The sequence below is a fragment of the Myodes glareolus genome, chromosome 9, assembly GCF_982192425.1.
Source record: "Myodes glareolus chromosome 9, mMyoGla1.1, whole genome shotgun sequence".
In the NCBI taxonomy this organism is placed as follows: Eukaryota; Metazoa; Chordata; class Mammalia; order Rodentia; family Cricetidae; genus Myodes; species Myodes glareolus.
Genome location: NC_142034.1, coordinates 22,744,446 through 22,766,943, shown reverse-complemented (window position 1 = coordinate 22,766,943; position 22,498 = coordinate 22,744,446). Strand labels below are relative to the sequence as shown.

General features: G+C 40.1%; 2 protein-coding genes across 2 annotated transcripts; both read left to right on the top strand.

Moving 5' to 3' along the window:
* The first annotated feature begins 5,401 nt into the window (after positions 1 to 5,401).
* Positions 5,402 to 11,982, top strand: LOC148120788 (uncharacterized). Its single transcript, XM_087909546.1, has 2 exons — positions 5,402 to 5,632; positions 11,275 to 11,982. Exons 1-2 carry the CDS (start codon positions 5,402 to 5,404, stop codon positions 11,980 to 11,982), a joined length of 939 nt encoding a protein of 312 aa, XP_087765672.1.
* Positions 11,983 to 21,316: 9,334 nt separating this feature from the next.
* LOC148120787 (uncharacterized) lies at positions 21,317 to 22,285 on the top strand. Its single transcript, XM_087909523.1, has one exon. It carries the CDS (start codon positions 21,317 to 21,319, stop codon positions 22,283 to 22,285), a length of 969 nt encoding a protein of 322 aa, XP_087765649.1.
* The last annotated feature ends 213 nt before the right edge of the window (positions 22,286 to 22,498 follow it).

Genomic DNA, 22,498 nt, shown 5'->3' with positions numbered 1-22,498 from the left:
TAACTTAAGTTGAGCCATTATTATGGTATATACAGTACTTCCTGCTTGCTGGCCCAGTCTAAAACTTAATCTGCGCCATTATTATGATATATATAGTACTTTCAACTTGCCCCACACAGTCCAGTATGGTGAAACCACTTGCACTTCTGAGCCATGCACAACGCCCCATTTTCAGGTACAAATGGTCGACGTTGCCATCAAGCAAGTTGCAGCACACTGCTCACAAACCCCCAATCCAAACACTCGGTCTCCTGGGAAAACCTGAGGTTGAGCTGGCAGAATGGCCCACAGCCAGGAAGCTATCATTTTGAAACCACATGGGTTGCCACTGCTGAATCAGTAAGACCTCTCTTAAAGGAACCACAGCATGCCGCTCAGCATGCCGCCTCAAGCAAAGCTCATTTGGGGGAAAAATGGGACTAAACTTTGTTTTTTAGTGTCTAGAATTTCTTTTCAAGCTCTCTCAAGTTTTACATGGATTTAGTCCACCATGTTGGCACACCAATTTGTTGGGGGGAAGAGGGCTGCTTGTTTGTCCCAGCCATCCAGAATCAAAATAATACACCAGAACTATATTAATTAATTAATGGGCCCAATAGCTCTAACTTCTTATTAACAAACTCCTACATGTTAATTTAATCCATCTCCATTAATCTGTGCATCACTACAAGGTCAAGGCCTACCAGCAAAGTTTCAGCACGTCTATCTCTGGTGGTGGCTTCATGGAGGCTCCCCTTTACTCTGCCCTTCCTCCTCCCATCATTCAGTTTAGTTTTCCCTGCCTACCTAAGTTATATCCTATCAAGAGGCCAAGGAAGTTTCTTTATTCATTAACCAATAAAAGCAACACAGAGACAGAAGGACCTCATACACCACAAAGCAGCATTGTTTGTCATAGCCAGAACCTGAAAACAACCTAAATGCCCCTCAACTGAAGAATGGATAAGGAAAATGTGGTACATTTACACAATGGGGTACTACATGGCAGAAAAAAAAATGATATCTTGAAATTTGCAGGCAAACAGGTGGATCTAGAAAACATCATATTGGGTGAGGTCACCCAGACCCAGAAGGAAAGTTATCATACGTACTCACTCATAAGTGATTTTTAAACATAAAGCAAAGGAAGCCAACCTACAAATCACAATCCCAGAGAACAACAATGAGACCCTAAGAGAGACATACATGGACCTAATCTACATGGGAAGTAGAAAAAGACAAGACCACCTTAGTAAATTGGGAGCATAGGGATCTTGAGAGAGGTTTGGAGGAAAGGGGAGAAGAAGGGAGGGAAGTAGAGAAAAATGTATAGCTCAATAAAATCAATATAAATAAATAAATAAGAATTTGTACAGTTTCTGTACACACTCCTGCTACTGGCTTATACTTATATTCTACTGTAGTCTGGTAGGATACAAGAGATTGTCTCCTTTCTTGTACTTGTTCGGGCTTGCTTTGTGATTTATGATGTGTTAAATTTTGGGAAAGATTCCAAAGTGCTGTGAAAACAATGTATATTCCTTATGTTTGGGGTGGAATATTCTGTAACTATCTTTAAGTCCAATTGACATATGGTTGAATTTAACCCTAAAGGTTCCTTGCTGATGTTTACTTTGATAATCTATGATACTGTGGTAAAACATGAGAATGAGGCACTAAACTCTCCCAATTGTTATTGTATTTGGAACATTTTCTCTTAAGCCTGGACTGAGACAAAGTCCCCACTATTTCCACTCTCATTACATATTGTGCGTAGTCTGTCAAAGTAACAAGACAAGAGAAGGATATTAAAGGGAAAACAACAGGAGAGGAGGAAGCAAAACTATGTCTGTTCATGGGTGATATGATTCTATAGTTAATTCAAAGGTTTGACAGGCCCTACCAAAAAACTTTTATATTTACCAAGCACATTTATCTTGTAAGATACAAAACCAACATTAAAAAAAAACAGTAGCATACATAACATTAATGAACCCACTATGAAGGAAGTAAGGAAAATCTTTCCATTCATGATAGCTCCCAACCACAAAGTTCTTATCAATGAACTTCACCAAGGATGTGGGAGATCCATGCAATGAAAACTTTAACATGCTTATAAACAAAATTAAATAAGATATCAAATGATACAGAAACCTTACATGAAGAAAACACAACAGGACATGGTCACTGGCAATAAGATTCTGAACAGATCTCAGCCGGGAGGTGGTGGCACATGCCTATAATCCCAGCACTTTGAGGGGCAGAGGCAGACAGAGCTCTGTGAGTTTGAGGCCAACCTGGTTTACATGAGCTAGTTCCAGGACAGGCTCCAAAGCTACAGAGAAATGCTGTCCCCCCCCCTCAAAAAAAAAGATTCTGAACAGATCTCAATAGTTCAGATAATAACAGCAAGAAATAACAGATGTAACTGCATCAAATTAAATAACTTCTTTACAAATAAGCAGCAATTAACACAGTAAAAGACAACCAACAGAATGGAAAAACGTGAGAAAACTCATTCCCAGATACTGATCCAGGGGATTTATATACATAATATATAATGGTTTTAAAAGTTAACAACAAACTTAAAAGTAACCCAGTCCATAAGTTGGCCAATGGTCTGAATATCACAACAAGGTAAAATAAATTCATGAAATAGAGATAATATAAGTAGACATCTCAGAAATGAAAATCCAAACTACCTATGAAATTCCATCTCACCCCTACTCAGGAAGGCAGCCGTGAAGGAAACAAACAATAAATGCTTAGGATATAAGAAAAAATAAGAACTCTTTTCAGTGTTAATGAGAATGCAAAATGGCATAATACTTATGGAAATCAGTTTGAAGTGTCCTCAAAGGGCTAAAAATAAAACTGCTGCATGATCGAGATATATTGCTCATCAGTATGTGCCTAAAGAATAAAATGTCTGCCACCATGACATTATATTAGTCAGTTTGTAAAATCAGACCAAGAGTCCATTAATGAATTCAATGAAAAGGTAAATTTTTAATATAGAAATGATGGAAATCATTCAGCATTAAAGAACCTAATTACTTGATTTTCAAACAAGAATTAAAAATGTAGTTACCATAGAGGTGAAATAAAAGAGATTCTAAATGGCAAGTATTGCTTATGGAAATTAGAAGAAAAAATGACATAAAATTAACACGGGAGAAAAATAGACCCAAGGGAGAGTACAGTGGGTGTACAGAGGGCATTGTGCTGAGGTGAGTGTGACCAGAGTGTGCTATGCACAGTGAAAAAGATGTCACAATCTCGTATTTTATTCTGAAAAATTAATATATTCTAATAAAAATTCATCTTTTCTACATTTCAGAGCAGTAGGTGTGAGGATTTTAATTAGAACACATATACTAGCAGAAAAGCTAAGTACCTAAGAATAATCTAGTCAACTAAAATTCAGACATTTGGCACCTTGACCCATTTAGAAGTTACTTTTTTATAAATGTGCTCAGAGGGTGTGGAGGGCTCTGTATCATGAAATTATTCTCTTTCTTTTGCTTAGAAACCTGATCTTCTATTACAGTATTATTTAGCATGTAAAGTCTATTGTTGTGTGTGATATGTGGGCTAAAATTATACAAAGGAATAAACATTTCAGAGAGGAATCATATAATCAATTACAATCATGTAATCCACATAGTTACACACCAAACAGAAATATTCTTATCTACTTGCCAAAAGTGCCATAGAAAGTTTTTCATCACATTATTAATTTTAATTTTCTCAACCTTTAAACAAGCTGCATTTTTCTAGAAAGGAAACCCACACATAACTATTGTCAAATTGATTCATGGGGAGAATACTGCTCAATGAAAAGAAGAAACAATAGATCATTATAGTGGCAGATTACACAATCGTAAACTGAAAGGAGAAGCCCATTATTTATTTATTTGTAATATTTATTTGCAAAGGAGCAAAGAACCCAAAGGTGATACCAACAGCTGCAAGTTAAATTGATACAGAGCGATCATCTCTCCTTAAAAAAGAATGTGAGTATGACATAAAATAGGATGAATTTTTGTTTCTTACCTGATAACAGCAAACAGACATTTTCATTTTGTGATACTCTTGCCATCATAACACTATTTATTCCCTTTCTGAATGTATATAGACCTTATAAATGTTATAAATGAAAATTAGTGTATTTACATCATTATATACCTTTCAACTTACCTTAAATGCATCATTGCCCCCAAAGGAAAACAATAGAGGAAGAAAATAAAGAAAGGACAAAAAAAATGAGATAGAAAGACAGAAGGACAGGCAGGTGGGCAGACAGAAAATGACAAAAAGACAGGGAAAGAACACTGAACTAAGCGTATTGAATATGCAGTATACTAGCAGTTCCCTGCTTACCCAGGTTTGCCTCCGTTAAATTGTTAGATGGCAGAAATCTCAACATGTTCCTCCTGGCAAGCCCCTCAGGAAAAGGGAAATCAGGACCTACACACACACACACACACACACACACACACACACACTAATGAATTTCCTCTTCCACATCTGTCATGCAGTGATCCCAGATTTGGAACGTATTAAGCCAGATATCTTTCTCCAAAGTGCCTTTAAGACACTTGTGTGGAGGAGCTGGTAAAAAAAGAGATAGCTGGGCTAAACTGAAGTGAGGATTTTGAGTGTCAAAGGACAAACACAACAGTCATCACTGTGAACATAGCACCACTGTGCAGCTTCTTCATAGCTGAGGACTGCTACAGAATACTCAGACTGTGAAGATATGTCACGGTGCTTGGTTTATAAAGATCTGAACAGCCAGCAGCTAGTCAGAAGAGGTTAGGCAGAACCTCTGGGGACAGAGATGAATCAGGTAAGAAAGGCAATGGTACCAGTCTGACCCAGAGGAAGCAGGACATGCCAGAGTAGAGGAAAAAGCTAGGAGCCATGCGACAGCATATAGATAAATAGAAATGGGCAAATTTAAGTTATAAGAGCTTGTTAGAAAGAAGCCTAAGCTAAGGTCAAGCTCTCATAATTACTATTAAGTTCTTTATTTTGTGTTTTATGAGGTGGCAGACCAAAGAAAATCTAAGAGAGAGACTCTCACTTTTCCAAGACAGCAAGGGCTGTCACATGACCAGATGATGACCAAGGACACGGTGAGACTGGTAGTGCCATACCCTTCCTTTGTTGAAATGGTTTCTGTGAGATATTTTGGAAAATCGGATTAAACTTTCCAATGATGCACATAGCACTGAGAAGTACTTCCTCATAAAAAATAAAGCAAATGCAGAAAATGGTGCAAACAATATCAAGGAAAAGTCTTACTGATTGGTTCACACCTTGAAGACCTGAAATATAAAAGGCCCAGAATGCAAGAACTCTCCATACTGTAGAAAAGGCACCTATTATCAGGAACCCTCAAACCACTGCTGACATCATGACCAACTCCTGCTGCTCCCCTTGCTGCCAGCCTTCCTGCTGCAGGACCACCTGCTGCAGAACCACATGCTGGAGACCAAGCTGTGTGAGCAGCTGCTGCCAGCCCTGCTGCTGTGAGCCCTGCTGCTGCCAGCCCTGCTGTGAAACCACCTGCTGCAAGTCCACCTGCTGGAAACCAACCTGTGTGACCAGCTGTTGCTGTCCACCCTGCTGCCAGCCCAGCTGCTGTAAAACCACCTGCTGTAAGCCAACCTGTGTGAACACCTGTTGCTGCACACCCTGCTGTTGTGAAATCTGCTACTGCTGGCCTTGCTGCTGTGAGCCCTGCTGCTGCCAGCCCTGCTGTGAAAACACCTGCTGCTAGATCTCCTGATGTAAACCAACTCATGTGACCAGCTGGTGCTTCCAATCCTGCTGTAGTGAGTCCAGCTGCTGCCAGGCCTACTGCTCATCAACTTTCCAACTGAACAATGCCCAAACAACTGTCCTTGTGTCACACCAGTCTCTCCATGTGGGCAGAAGCTCCCATCATCCTCTGAGGCTATGAGCACTTCAGAAGCCTATCAGTCACCTTGATGGAATGCATGTCCACTCACTCTTTCTCCTTTTCTCTCTGTACGGAGCCCAGTCTGCAGCTTCTCTTCTGAACCTGGATCTTCATCTTTCCCTCTGAACAACTGAGAATGACACTTTAATTAAAATTATCAAAAATGTATGGAAACTTAATAAATTCTGGACTATTATTCATTACACATTGTCATCATTATACTTTAGTAAATCACTGATAGTATATCCACATGCTCAAAAGACTTTATTGTGCAATATAATGAAGTCTCTCTCTCTCTCTCACGTGTGAACGTGCGCACATACACACACACACACACACACACACACACACACACAATGTTGTTAAAATTTCTTCCCAGAGGAGACAAAGCATCTACTCCTCCTAAAGTCCCACCAAAAAACCAAAGAAGGATTGCAAGAAAGTTGATTCAAAGGGACCAATGAGTCTACTGGGCTTCCTTACAGAGCACGGATGAGGGACTGCTTACAGGAGCATGCAACTGGTGGTAGGATATAGCTGGAATCTCAAGTGAGGACTCCTGACCCTCCCATCTCTCTGTGAGGGTTGTAAACAGTAACCAAGTCCTGCTGGAATGATTACAAAGAGCCAAAGCTGAATGTTTGGCTCAGACAACAGTATTGTACCATACACACACGCATACACACACATAAACACACACACATACATACACACACACACACACACACACACACACACACACACACAAACTAGACCCAATGCCATTCATCAGATCTGTGGGACTATTGGAAGTAAATAGACAATAGTTAATAGCTCCCATGTCTCTTACCTCCTATCCTGAAAGAATGATCCTGTTCTTTTCTTCCCTGAATCTGACTTTCAGAAACCTCATTTGAGTGGAATCGCACAGCACTGGTCTTTCTGTTGTGCATTTTCATCCATTTATATTTGATGGGTGTTTGGGTTGCTTGTACATCTTGACTATTGTTAGTAGAATCAGCATAAACAAAAGAGGGTTACAACTTCAGCTGTCTCTGTAACTGACCTGAGGTGACCTGTGAAAATAGTTTGCCACTCTCTTGACCAAGAAAGTCTACAAAAGCATTCAATTCAAGAGCTTCAAATGAACGCAAATGAAACTGACAGGTGGTACAAAGGTGACACTGTTCAATGTGTCTATGTCAAACAGTGGGGATGGACCCGATGTCAATGATCTAAACAGAACAGTGCATTGCTGCTGTTCAGGCTTAAAAATGAAAAGACTAAGGTTAATCTCAAGGAATCGGATGTAGATTCTCAGTGCATGGACTATGTTCAGGTGGACAAGCTGCACAAGATAGACCACAGTACTTACTAAGTTCACAGTTGGGTCAACTTGACACCTTTCCATTAGACCAAATCCCATGAACAACTCCCCCACTTTGCTGACATTTTTGATGGCTTGATTTTGGGAAGGTCTTGGGAAAAGGGAAAGTTGGTTTTCTTTCGGGATGAGAGTTCTGAGGTGCTACTCATGTATGGTACCACTCTCATGCACATGCAAGCAACATTAAATAGTTTCAATGGGTATTAAATTTAAATAAAAGCCTAAAAATAATTAATTTTTTAATCCACTGAGTTTGATTTAAAAAATAGTATATGAGTGATAATTACTTGTAGAAAAACAACAACTAAAGTTCAAAACTCCCTACTCAGTGTCTAAACTCCTCTTTTTCCCTGTTTATCTTCACAGTGAACTTCTCTGTTTGGACTGGAATTGATTTACTCATCACTCCTCCCTTCATCTCCTTAACTATAGGGGAAAAAAAGGAAATTTCCTTCAGGCTTAATAGGATGTTTTCTTGTCAGTTCACTGTGGGTTTGGTGTCAGGTATGCATACTGGGACACGCATCAAGATGTGAACAAGACAGGAGCAAGACTGAGCCAGTGATCTAGGTCAGAGCAAGTCTGAGGCAGCGAAGTCCAAAAGAGCAGAACCCTGACCATGGGATACATAATTCTATAATTAAAAAATTCTACAGACTCTAACCAGAAAATATAATGACTTTAAAAGTTAAAAAAAAAATGAAAGTAACCCAATCCATAAGAGAAACAATGATTTGACAGGAAATTCATGTAAAAATAATAAAAGTCATCATCAGGGAAATGCAAATCAAAACAGCCTTTTAAATTCCATCTCACACTGCTGTAAGAATGTAAATTAACATAATACCTATAGAAACCAGTTTGGAGTTTCCTCAAAAAGCTAAAAATAAAACTGCCACATAATCCAGATACATTACTCTTCTGTATGAACTTAAGGACACCAAAGTTGATAGGAAATGTCTGCCACCATGGCCATCAAGCGACCGTTACTTTAGTCAGTTGAAGACCAAGAGCACACCAACAGATTTCATGAATCGGTAAACTCTGCAGTATATAAATGAGTGAAATCACTCTGCTTTAAAGACTGAAATGATTATTTTGCAAGAAAACTGTGGGAATTGAGTTACCATATTAACTGAAGAAAACAAGATTCAGAATGGCAAGTATTGGCTATGGACATTAGAAAAAAAACTGACATGAACATAACAGGGGAGAAAAGCAGACCTCAGTGAGGAAGCAAAGAGTGTACAGAGGGCGTTATGCTGACAGTAGTGTGATCAGAGTGTGCCTTGCACAGGGAGAAATATGTCACAGTCTAATATATTCCTATGTAAAATTAGTATATGCTAATAAAAATTTATCTTTTCTACAATTCAGAAACAATATATGTAAGGTTTTTAAATAGTTCACAAATAGTAGCAGAAAAAAATGATTATCTAAGAATAGTTCAGTCAACCCTAGGCCAGACATTTATCACCTCAACTCCTTTAGAAGAAGTGATGTTTATGGAATGTGTTCAGGCTCTATAACCTGAAATTATTCTCTTTCTTTGCTTAAAATAATATCAGCTCATACTATTATGCAGATCATTTAATATATAAATTCTATAGCATTCATGAAGTGTGGCTAAAAAAATATAAAGGAATAAACATTTCAAAGATGAACAGTTATCCACATAGTTATACACCCAGGAGAGGTGTTCGTATCTACTTCCCAAAAGTGATGGCTTTTATCACATCTTTAACTTTAATTTACTCAAACTTCAACAAATTGCCATTTTCTAGAAAGAAAACACACACATAGATTGTGGCAAATTCATTCATGAAGAGATTACAGGCCAATGAGAAAAAAAAGAATAGATTGTTACAGGGAGGGATTCAACAATCATAAGCTGAGTGGAGAGGCCAATTATAATTTTTATTTGCAAAAAAATAAAAGACCCAAAGATGGCACCACCGATTGAAAGAAAAGTTGATAGATATCATCTCTCCTTGGAGAATGAGAAGGTGTCATTAAAAAAAATGGAATTTTATTTCTCACCTGATTAACAACAACAAGAACATGTTTATTTTATGATACCCTCTTCATCATAACATTGGTTATTCAACTTCTAACTGTATGTACACCTTAAAATGATTTGATTTAAATAAATTTATAGGTTTGCATCATTAGGCACCATTTAAACCCATTACTGCATACAAAGAAAGGCAATAGATGAAGAAAATAAAAACGGGATCTCTAAATGAGATAGAAAGACAAAAGGACAGGAGGAAGGCAGAAAGAAGAAGACAAAAAGGCAGAGAAAGAACACTGACCGAAGAGTGCTGAGTCTGCTGTCTGTCAGCAGTTTCCTGCTTGTTCTGGTTGCCTTGAATAAATCACTGTATAACAGAAATCTCAACATGATTCTCCTAGTTAGAGCCTCAGGACAGGAGAAATCAGGACCTAAACACACACACACACACACACACACACACACACATCACTTTGATATCTTCTCACTCTAATATATTTCCACTTCCACATCAGTTCTCTAGTTTGCCCTGATACGGAATATACTTTTCCAGATATCTTTATGCCAGGTGCCTTTGGGATACACAGGAGGAGGAACCAGAAAAGAAACAGATGCCTTGGCTAATCTGAAGTGAGAATTTTGTGTATGAAAGGACAGACACTGAACCAGTCCATCACTGTGAATGTAACAACATCAGCGTGAAGGTACTTCATCAGTTAAGGACTGTTGCAGATACTCCTTACACTGTGTGAAGATGTGTCGCTGTGGTTGGCTTATAAAGACCTGAAAGGCAAGTAGCAAGGCAGGAATAGGGAGAGCAGTACTTCTGGGTACAGAGATGTCTCAGGTAAGAAAAATGGCAATGTCGCCAGCTTGACGCAGAAGAAGCAGGAAATGCAAGAGGAGAGAAAGGTCATGGGCCATGTGACAGCACTTAGATTAATAGAAATGTGTGAATTTAACGTATAAGATCTAGTTATAAACAAGTCTAAGCTAAGATCAAACATTCATAATGAAGAAAAGGTCTCTTTGTTATGTGTGGTCTTTGTTTTTCATTTTTGATTTTTGGTTTTTGTTGTGAGCAGGCAGCCCTGACTGGGTCCAGTGGCAGTCCAGACCATAAATTATTTCTCTGGACCAGAGTGGTAGCGGGGTAATAAAGGCACAACTCACATGGCTTTATCGAGAGGGAGATTCTCCGTGATGCCTCATGAAATCCTGAGCTCATGTCCTGAAAAATTTCCACCATTTATTCTCTAAACAATCTTTATACCAAAATGAAAACTGAGGGGGAAATTCATCATCATTCTGTTTCCTAGGCAACAAGTTACGTATACCTATGCCTGCTCTGTCAAGTCCTCCTGGTCAGTATGCTAGCTCAGTCAGGTAGGCTTGAATCAGCATCTCTATTCAAGCATCCTCCAAATTACAGAGAAGGAGCAAAACAACATCCTGACCCTTTGTTAGTTAACAACTGCCTGTCTGAAAGGTATGTGACCACTTCAGGTACAAACTATGGCTTGAGAGCCTGGTTACCAGATTATGTAAACTATGGGCCTACAAAACCCAAAGAAAAAATCCACTACAAAGAGGAGAGACAAAATGTCCATCCCAAGACAGCCAGGGCTGCCACATGACCAGATGATGATAAAGGACACAGTGAGACTGGTCGTGCCATACCGTTTCCTTTATTGAAAGTTTTCCTACGAGTTATTCTGGAGGAAGAAACAGATTAAGCTTTCCAATGATGCATAGCATTGAGAAGTACTTTCTTATGAAACATGTACTGAATATGGAAATAGGGTAAACAACATCAAGGAAAAGTCCACTGATTGGTTCAAACCTTGAAGACCTGACATATAAAAGGTCCAGAATGCAAGAACTCTCCATATTGTAGAAAAGTCCCCTGTTGACAGAAACTGTCCAATCACTGCTGACACCATGGCCAACTCCTGCTGCTCTCCTTGCTGCCAGCCTTCCTGCTGCACTACTGTCTGCTGTAAACCAGTGTGTGTGACCAGTTGCTGCTGTCCACCCTGCTGCCAGCCCAGCTGCTGTGAAACTACCTGCTGCAAGACTACCTGCTGTAAGCCAACCTGTGTGACCAGCTGCTGCTGTCCACCCTGCTGCCAGCCCAGCTGCTGTGAAACCACCTGCTGCAAGACCACCTGCTGTAAGCCAACCTGTGTGACCAGCTGCTGCCAGCTCTGCTGCAAGCCCAGCTGCTGTAAAACCACCTGCTGCAAGACCACCTGCTGTAAGCCAACCTGTGTGACCAGCTGCTGCTGTCCACCTTGCTGCCAGCCCAGCTGCTGTGAAACCACCTGCTGCAAGACCACCTGCTGTAAGCCAACCTGTGAGACCAGCTGCTGTCAGCCCTGCTGCAAGCCAAACTGCTGTAAAACCACCTGTTGCAAGACCACCTGCTGGAAACCAATCTGTGTGAACACCTGTTGCTGTACACCCTGCTGCCAACCCAGCTGTTGTGAAATCTGCTACTGCCTGCCCTGCTGCCGTGAGTCCTGCTGCTGCCAGCCCTGCTGCTGTGAGCCCTGCTGCTGCCAGCCCTGCTGCTGTGAGCCCTGCTGCTGCCAGCCCTGCTACTGTGAGCCCTGCTGCTGCCCAACCTGCTCTGAAACCACCTGCTGCTAGACCACCTGATATAAACCAATGCTTGAGACCACCTGGGGACTCTAGTCCAGCTGCTGTGAGTTCAGCTGCTGCCAGGCCTACGGCTCATCAACTTTCCAACTGAACAATGCCCAAACAACTGTCCTTGTGTCACACCAGTCTTGCCATGTGGGCAGAGGTTCCCGTTATCATCTGAGGCTATGACCACTTTTAAAGCCTATCAGTCACCTTGATGGAATACAGATCCACTCACTCCTACTGTCTTCTTCCTCTGTGTGGAGCCCAGTACTCAGTCTCTCTTCTGAGCCCAGATCTTCTATCTTCATCTTTCTCTCTGAACAACTGAGAAAAATACTTTAAATAAACTTATCAAAAATGTATGGAAGCTTAATAAATTCTGGAATGTTATTTATTGCATATTGTCTGTCCTCATTACACTTTGATAAATCACTTCTTATTAGATTCACATGCTCAAAAGACTTTTCATTCTGCAATATAATGATGTCTCTCTCTCTATCTCTATCTCTGTCTGTCTGTCTCTACCACACAGTTGTTAAAATTACTTTCCAACAGGAGACATAAACACCGTCTATTACTCCTAAGGTCCTACCCAAAAACCTGTAGGAGTAGGGCCCTCTTGTTTATCCCGGTCATACAGAACCAAAAAATAACCACACAGAAACTATATTAATTACAACACTGTTTGGCCCATTAGCTCTAGCTTCTTATTGGCTAACTCTTACATCTTAATTTAACCCATTTTTATTAATCTTTGTATTGCCATGTGGCAGTGGCTTACCAGCTAATGTTCTACCATGTCTGACTCCTGCAGCAGCTCCTTAATGTCTCTTGAATCTGCCCTTCTTTCTCCCAGCATTCAGTTCTGTCTTCGCCTACCTAAATACTGCCCTATCAATAGGCCATGACAGTTCCTTTATTCATTAACCAAGAAAAGCAATTCATATACAGAATGACACCCCACATATTTCCCCTTTTCTGTTTAAACAAAATGGAAGGCTTTAACATAGTAAAATTTGAGCAAGAATTACATTTACAATATGTATATCTACTTTATCTTTTATCATAAGTACAGAAAACTATATCTATCCTTCAACTTCATCAAACACTCCATAAGGATATATTATTACCAAAGTAAACAGGAAGTGCACTGTAAGCAACTTCCAAACACTAGGATTGACAGAGACATCTCTTTACATGGACAGCCACCCAAAGTCTTCTGTACCATTGGGGCCCTACAGGACCATAGTACCCAGCAGACTTTTCCATAAAGCAGGAAATTTCAAAGACAGATCTGCCTATATTGGCAATTTGTCAGCCACTTTTTTCTGTATTTTGCAGAATGTCTCACAGACTTTTTCATGAAGTAGGAACCTAGAAGGATCATCTCACCTTTAGGTAAGTTTAGTAGTCATTTCTCTGTGGATCCTGCTTGTCTAATTCAGCAGTCCAGGTAAGAGCAATTCTTTGCCCAAATGGCTAACCAACTCCATAAGAAGCTTCTTCGATGCTCATCTTCCTCTTGGAGTAACTGGAATCTATTCCTCCTAAGGTCCCACCCAAAAACCAAAGCATAATTCCTTCAAAGTTGATTTTGAGGGATGAATGAGTTAATTGGTCCTTCTTACAAAGTATAGATGAGAGGCTGCTTAAAGGAACTTGGGTGTGCCTGCCTTAAAAGGCTACACTCTCATGTCTTTAGCTAGTAGGGATGAGAGCTTTCCCATAACTGCATAGAGACCCATCCGTAGTCTTCTCTGGACCCTCCCCATGATCTCCCCCAGTTAGAGCAGAGTTGGATACAACTGAAGGTAGGGATAGCTGGAAACTCAGGTAGGAACTCCTCGTTCTCCCACCTCCCTGAGAGGGATGTAAACAGTTACCAAGTCCTGGAGGAATGATCTCTTACAAAGGGCCACAACATTAAGATGGCACTTGTTTAGCTCAGAGGACAGTACTGTACCACACACATGCACCAACACACACACACACACACACACACACACACACACACACACACACACACTGAACCCAATATCATCCATCATTTCTGGAACAATTGGAAGTTAACAGACAATGGTTACCAGCTCCAGGAAAGAAAACTTTGTGCTTCTTTCTTCCCTAACTCTGACTTGCAGAAGCCTCATTTTAGTGGAATCACACAGCACTGGTCTTTCTATTGTGCATTTTCATCCATTTACAGTGGATGAGTATTTACATTGCTTACACATCTTGAATATTGTTAGTAGGATGGGCATAAACAAAGGAGTACTTCAGCTCTTTCTGTAACTGACCTGAGGTGACCTGTGAAAATAGTTTGCCACTCTCTTGACCAAGGAAGGCCACAAAAGCATTCAATTCAAGAGCTTCAAATGGATGCAAATGAAACTGGCGGGTGGTACAAAGGTGACACTGTTCAATGTGTCTATGTCAAACAGTGGGGATGGACCCAATGTCAATGATCTAAACAGAACAGTGCATTGCTGCTGTTCAGGCTTAAAAATGCAAAGACTAATGTTAAACTCAAAGAATTGGGTGTAGAATCTTAGCTCATTAACTATATCTAGGTGAATAAACCGCATAAGATAGGCTATGGTACTTACTAAGTTCACAGTTGGATAACTTGAAACCCTCCCTTAAAAGGAAATACCATGAATCCTTCCCCAACCTTGCTGGGGTTTTGTCTGGCTTGATCTTAGATACATCTTAACAAAAGGGGAAGTTGGTTTGTTTAGTGATGAGGGCACTGAGACCCTACTCATGCTCCAGTACATGGTCCCACTCTCCGGCACATGAAAGCAACACTAAATGGTTTCAAAGGATATTAAACTTTAAAAAAAAAAACTTATCAATCATTGAAATTTTTATTCCACTGAGTTTGATAAAAGAAAAAAAAGGATATGAGTGATAATTGATTGTAGAAAAACAATGAAAGTTCAAATCCCCTACTCACTGTCTAAACTCTTCTTTCTCTGTTTCACAATGACCTCATACTTTGTTTGGATTGTGACTGATATACTAGTCACTACTCTCATCTTCTCCTTACCTATAGAAGAGAAAATTTCCTCCAAAGCTTCATGGAATATTTTTTGTGAGTCAACATTGAGTATGATGTCAGGTACGGAAGAGGAACACGCATCAAGTTATGAACAAATACAATGACATTGATGGATGAGCAGAGGTCAAAAAAGTACTCAGCATTGGTCAGATGGGGTCTTCCTGTTGAGATTATGAGTGTGAGGGAAAAAATAAGGAAAAAATGAAGGGAGAGAAGGAAGAAGGGAAGGACGGAGAGAGGGAAAAAGGAAGGATGTTTCCAGTTTGCATTATCTAATATAACATTAAATTGTATTTATTAAATTATGTTTCTCATATAGCCTTTAGCATTTTGAAATGGGGCCCATCTACTTCTAATTCCTCTAGGATTTCTATTATTAAAACATGTTGAGCTTTATCCAATGCCTTTTCTGTACCTTTTCTAAATTATCATGAGATTTCTAACCTTAAGACTAGTCATATGATGAATTACACTTATTTATTTGCATTAGAACCAATCTTGCATTCCTTGGATGAAATCTACATGGTCTTGGTTGTTATTGTTATTAATGATGTTGTTGTTTTTGAGACAGGATCTAACTATGCAGACCAGGCTGACTTAGAATTCACTGTGAAGCACGTGCTTCTGCCTCCCAAGTACTGGGAATAAAGGCATGTGCCACCATGCCATGAGAAAGTTGCTTATTCTTGATATATGACATTCTCAGCATATTCTAGAATGCAGATTGCAGGGTAAGGGGGCATTAGGGTCAGAACATTGTGTTTATGTTCTTGGAAAATAGGCTTTTTTTTTTACATTGTTCCTCTCTGGGTTTGGTGTCAGGATAATACTGGTTTCATGGGGATGAATTTGGTAATGTTCCTTCCTTTTTAGTTCATAAAAGAGTTCGAAAAATGTTGTAGTAGTTCCTGGAATTTAATGACATTCAGCAGTGTCTATGTGCTGGCTTTTCTTTATGAGAATATCAGTCTCATTGTTAATTTTTGGACTGTGTTGTCTTTATATTCATATATTATATTTATCCATTACGCCTAAGCATTCCAGCTTTGGGGAAAACTAATTTTTGCTATATCTACTAATAATCTGAATTTCACTGGGGTCTACTGTAACTTCTCCCATTATTTTACAATCTTATTCATTTTGATATTTGCATTCCTCATTTTGATTAATTGGGATATAGGTTTGTCAATCTAGTTAATCTTTGCAAAGAATCAGCTCTTTGTTGGTTGATTGTTCTTTTAGTCTCTAGCTCATTGGTTTCTGCCCTACTTTTTGTTATTTGTTGCCAAATACTAAGTTTTAGATTAGCTGTTTGTTGTTTTCCTAGCATATAAAGGTGCATCATTAGGTTGTTTATTTAAGACTTCTTTGAGGTTTTGTGTGTGGGAACACTTGTAGCTGCAAATTTGGGAATGTGCTAAATGTTCCCCAGAAGAGCTGATATCCTGTACATTGATTCTTATTTGAGTCAAAAAAAATTTGATTTCTTCCCTGCTACTTCAATGGCCCAATTGTTCACTCAAAAACACTTCAATCTCTAATTATTCATGAAGTTTCTGTACATGCTCTTGCTATTGGTTTCTCCTTTTATTCCACTGCACTATTGAAGGATGCAAAGATTTGTCTCCTTTTGAATCTGTGAAGATTGCTTTGTGGCCTATGATATGACAACTGCTTGAAAAGATTCCATGTACTGATGAAAAGAATATGTATTTCTAACATGTGGGGTTGGATATTCTGTATATATCTATTCAGTCCAGTTGACATATGGTAGAATTTAAAGCAAATCTTCTTTGCTGAGGTTTACTCTGATATTCAGTGACATTGTGGTAAAATATGAGAGTGGGCCCCTAAACTCTCCCAATTGTCCTTGAATTGGGAACACTTCCCTTTAAAGCTGGAATGAGATGAGGGTCTTCACAGCCTCCACTCTTGTTGTGTATTGTGCTTAGTCTCAGGCAGTGCAGCAAGACAAGAGATAGCTATCAAAGGAACAGCAACATCAGAAGAGAAAGCAAAATTGTGTCTGTTCAGAGGCTGCATGATTTTAATATTAAAAGGTTTTACAGACTCTAAAGAAAGCTCTATGTTTGGCAAGCACTTTTATATGTAAGATACAAACCAACATACAAAAACAGTAGTTTGCATAGTAATAATTGTCCAGTTGGGAGCATAGGCCCCAGCCCCTTGCATCTATCCCAGCCCCCAAGGCCTGGTCTGAACTCCAAATCCCAGCAGGCCAGGTCCACTCCCCAGGGTAGTTAAAGGAGTTCCCAAAAGAGGAATGCGTGGTCTCCCTTTCTTCCTCCCAGGGTCTGCGTTTGGCAGCTTTCTGGTTTCCCCTTGAGGCCAACTGAGAGTGCAGAACTCCCATTAAACCTGGATATTTCTTAATTTGGCTTGTTTTTATTTGGCTTGATTGGGAATTTTTGTGTCAGCAGGGAGCTCACATTAGGAAATATTCCTAACAATAATGACTCCACGGGGAAAAAAAGATAGGAAAACCATTCCATTTAGAATAGGTCCCCACAAACAAAGTTCTTATCAACGACCTTCACTAAGGATGTGAAGGACCAGGGCAATGAAGCTTTGAAGAAGATATCAAATGATGCAGAAGCCTTCCATGAAGAAAACACTTCAGGGCATGGACATGGGCAATAAGATTCTCAACAGCTCTTCAGTAGATAAGACAATAATAGCAGCAAATGGCAGATATAACTGCATCAAATTAAATAGATTCTTCACTAATAAAAAGACACAATGAAAAGAGTAAAAGACAGGTAACAGAATGGAAAGATGTAAGCAAAATCCATTCCCAACTATTCATCCAGGGATTCATATCGAAAATATAAAATAACTTTAAAAATTAAAAACAAAGTAGAAAGTAACCTAATTCAAAAATGGGAAAATAGTCTGAAAATCTAAAAATAAAATAGTACAAATTTCCAGTAAATTCATAAAAAAGTAAATATAAATAGTCGCCAAGGAAATGCAAATCAAAACTACTTATTAAATTCCACCTCACCCAGTCAGGAAGGCTGCCATCAAGGAAACAAACAATAAATGCTTAGGATATATTGAGAGAAAAGAAAAGAATTCTTTTCATTTTTGATGAGAATGTAAATTGACATACTACTGATAGAAACCAATTTCTATAAGTATTTTCCTTAGAAAGTTAAAAATAAAACTGTCACTCTTCTGTGTGCACATAAAGACACCAAAGTCGATATACAGTGGAGGAAATCTGCCACCATGGCCATCAAGCAACTATTACTTTAGTCGGTTTGTAAGATCAGACCAAGAGCACATCAAGAGATTTCATGAATCGGTAAACTGTTCAGTATATAAATGAGTGAAATCACTCTGCTTTAAAGACTGAAATGATTATTTTGCAGGAAAACTGTGGGAATTGAGTTACCATGTTAAGTGAAGTAAACAAGATTCAGAATGACAAGTATTGACTGTGGACATTAGACAAAGAAAATGACATGAACATAACAGGGGAGCAAAGCAGACCTGAGTGAGGCAGCAGAGGGTGTACAGAGGGCTTTATGCTGACAGTAGTGTGATCAGAGTGTGCTATGCACAGGGAGGAAGAAATCACAGTCTAATATATTCTTTTGTAGAATTTATATGTGCTATGGAAAATTTAGCTTTTCTACATTTCAGAAACAGTACATGTGAGGTTTTAAATTAGTTCACAAATAGTAGCAAAAAATAATTATCTAAGAATAATCTAGTCAACTTTAGGTCAGACATTTGTCACCTTGACCCATTTAGAAGAAGTGATATTTACGTATGTGTTAGAGGGTGTAGATGGCTCTATAAACTGAAATTACTCTCTTTCTTTGCTTAAGATAGTATCAAATCATTGTATTACGGTTTGTTTAATATGTAAATTCTGTAGCTAATCATGAAATGTGGCTAAAAATATATGAAGTAATAACCATTACAATGAAGAATTGTATGAATAGTTATCCACATAGTTATACACCCAGGAGAGGCATTTGTATCTACTTCCCAAAAGTGCAATATATGGCTTTTATCACATCTTTGAATTTAATTTACTCAAACTTAAACAAGCTGTCATTTTCCACATAGAAAACCCACACATAGATTGTGTCAAATCCATTAATGGAGAGATTATAGGCCAATAAGAAAAAAAAGAATAGATTGTTATAGTGAGGGTTTCCACAATCATAAGCTGAGTGGAGAAGCCAACTATAATTTTTATTTGCAAAAAGATAAAGAACCCAAAGGTGGCACCATCAGCTGAAATAAAAGTTGATAGAGAACGATCATCTCTACTTGAAGACGAATGAGAGGTTGTCATAAAAAATAGAATTTTATTTCTCACCTAATTAACAACAATAAGAACATGTTAATTTTATGATACTCTCTCCATAGTAACATTGTTTATTCACCATTTGACTGTAGGCGTACCTTAAGATGATTTCATTTAAATACATTTATAGATTTGCAAAATTAGGTGCCATTTCAACTTATTTTAATCCATTATTGCACATAAAAGAGGCAATAGAGGAAGAAAATAAAGACAGTACCTCAAAATGAGATAGAAAGACGGAAAGACAGAAGGAAGGCAGAAGAAAAAAGGCAAAAAGACAGGGAAAGAACACTGACCTAAGAGCGTTGAATCTGCTGTCTGTTGGCAGTTCCCTGCTGGCTCGGGTTGCCTTGGTTGAATCATTGTATACCAGATCTCAACATGATCCTCCTGGTTAAAGACTTGGGACAGGAGAAATCAGAACGTACACACACACACACACACACACACACACACACACACCACTTTGAAATCTTGAAATCTTCTCACGCTAATGTATTTCCATTTCCACATCATCTATCCTCTAGTCTACCCTGTAACATAATATACTGTGCCAGATATCTTTCTGCCAGGTGCCTTTGAGACACGCCAGTGGAGGAGCTGGTAAGGAAACAGATGCCTTGGTTAATCTGAAGTGAGGATTCTGTGTGTAAAAGGACAGACACTGAAACAGTCCATCACTGTGACTGTAACAACATCATCGTGAAGGTACTTCATCAGCTAAAGAATGTTGTAGATACTCCTTACACTGTGTGAGGATGTGTCACTGTGAATAGTTTATAAAGACCTGAAAGGCAAGTAGCTAGGCAGAAATATGCAGGGCAGTACTTCTGAGTACAGAGATGTCTCAGGGAAGAGGAAAGGCAATAGCATGAGCTTGACGCAGAGGAAGCAGGACATGCAGGAGGGAGAAAGGTCATGGGCCATGTGACAGCACTTAGATTAATAGAAATGTGTGAATTTAACGTATAAGATCTAGTTATAAACAAGCCTAAGCTAAGATCAAACTTTCATAATGAAGAAAAAGTCTCTTTGTTGTGTGTTGTTTTTCATTTTTTGTTTTTTTTGTTTTTGTTGTGAGCAGGCAGCCCTTTGCAGGTCCGGTGGCAGCCAGACCATAAATTATTTCTCTGGACCAGAGTGGAAGCAGGGGAATAAAGGCACAACTCATATGACTTTATCAGCAGGGAGATTCTCCGTGATCCCTCAGGAAATCCTGAGTTCATGTCTGAAAATTTTCTCCTCATTTATTCTCCAAGCAACCTTTATACCAAAATGAAAACTGAGGGGGAAATTCATTAGCATTCTGTTTCCTATGCCTGCTCTGTCAAGTCCTCCTGGTCAGTATGCTAGCTCAGTCAGGTAGGCTTGAATCAGCATCTCTATTCAAGCATCCTCCAAAATACAGAGAAGGAGCAAAACAACATCCTGACCCTTTGTTAGTTAACAACAGCCTGTCTGAAAGGTATGTGACCACTTCAAGTACGAACTATGGCTTGAGAGCCTGGTTGCCATATCATGTAAAAATATAGGCCTTCAAAGCCCAAAGAAAAATCAATTACAAAGAGGAGAGACAAAATGTAGACAGACATACTCACTATCCATCCCAAGACAGCAAGGGCAACCACATGACCAGATGATGACCAAGAACACAGTGAGACTGGTTGTGCCATAACCTTCCCTTTATTGAAAGTTTTCCTACGAGTTATTCTGGAGGAAGAATCAGAATAAACTTTCCAGTGATGCATAGCAGAGAAGCACTTTCTTATGAAACATGTACTGAATATGGAAATGAGGTAAACAACATCAAGGAAAAGTCTGCTGATTGGTTCAAACCTTGGAGGCCTGACATATAAAAGGTCCAGAATGCAAGAACTCTCCGTATTGTAGAAAACTCCCTTGTTGACAGGAACTGTCCAATCACTGCTGACACCATGGCCAGCTCCTGCTGCTCTCCTTGCTGCCTGCCTTCCTGCTGCAGTACTGTCTGCTGTAAGCCAGTGTGTGTGACCAGCTGCTGCTGTCCACTCTGCTGCCAGCCCAGCTGCTGTGAAACTACCTGCTGCAAGACCACCTGCTGTAAGCCAACCTGTGTGACCAACTGCTGCCAGCCCTGCTGCAAGCCCAGCTGCTGTGAAACCACCTGCTGCAAGACCACCTGCTGTAAGCCAACCTGTGTGACCAGCTGCTGCTGTCCACCTTGCTGCCAGCCCAGCTGCTGTGAAACCACCTGCTGGAAGACCACCTGCTGTAAGCCAACCTGTGTGAACAGCTGCTGCTGTCCACCCTGCTGCCAGCCCAGCTGCTGTGAAACCACCTGCTGCAAGACCACCTGCTGTAAGCCAACCTGTGTGACCAGCTGCTGCTGTCCACCCTGCTGCCAACCCAGCTGTTGTAAAACCACCTGCTGCAAGACCACCTGCTGTAAGCCAACCTGTGTGACCAGCTGCTGCTGTCCACCCTGCTGCCAACCCAGCTGTTGTAAAACCACCTGCTGCAAGACCACCTGCTGTAAGCCAACCTGTGTGACCAGCTGCTGCTGTCCACCCTGCTGCCAACCCAGCTGCTGTGAAACCACCTGCTGCAAGACCACCTGCTGTAAGCCAACCTGTGTGACCAGCTGCTGCTGTCCACCCTGCTGCCAGCCCAGCTGCTGTGAAACCAACTGCTGCAAGACCATCTTCTGTAAGCCAACCTGTGTGACCAGCTGCTGCCAGCCCTGCTGCAAGCCAAACTGCTGTGAAACCACCTGCTGCAAGACCACCTGTTGTAAGCCTACCTGTGTGACCAGCTGTTGCTGCACACCCTGCTGCCAACCCAGCTGTTGTGAAATCTGCTACTGCCAGCCCTGCTGCTGTGAGCCCTGCTGCTACCTAACCTGCTGTGAAAACACCTGCTGCTAGACCACCTGATGTAAACCAACTCATGTGACCACTTGGGCCCTCTAATCCTGCTGCTGAGTCCCAGGCCTACTGCTCATCAACTTTCCAACTGAACAATGCCCAAACAACTGTCCTTGTGTCACACCAGTCTTGCCATGTGGGCAGAAGCTCCCATCGTCCTCTGAGGCTATGAGCACTTCAGAAGCCCATCAGTCACCTTGATGGAATGCAAGT

Coding starts and splice junctions, on each gene's coding strand:
- LOC148120788 (XM_087909546.1), top strand. CDS start 5,402: ATGACCAACTCCTGCTGCTCCCCTTGCTGCCAGCCTTCCTGCTGCAGG. Junction 5,633..11,274: donor GCTGCCAGCCCAGCTGCTGT/AAAACCACCTGC, acceptor GCTGACACCATG/GCCAACTCCTGCTGCTCTCC.
- LOC148120787 (XM_087909523.1), top strand. CDS start 21,317: ATGGCCAGCTCCTGCTGCTCTCCTTGCTGCCTGCCTTCCTGCTGCAGT.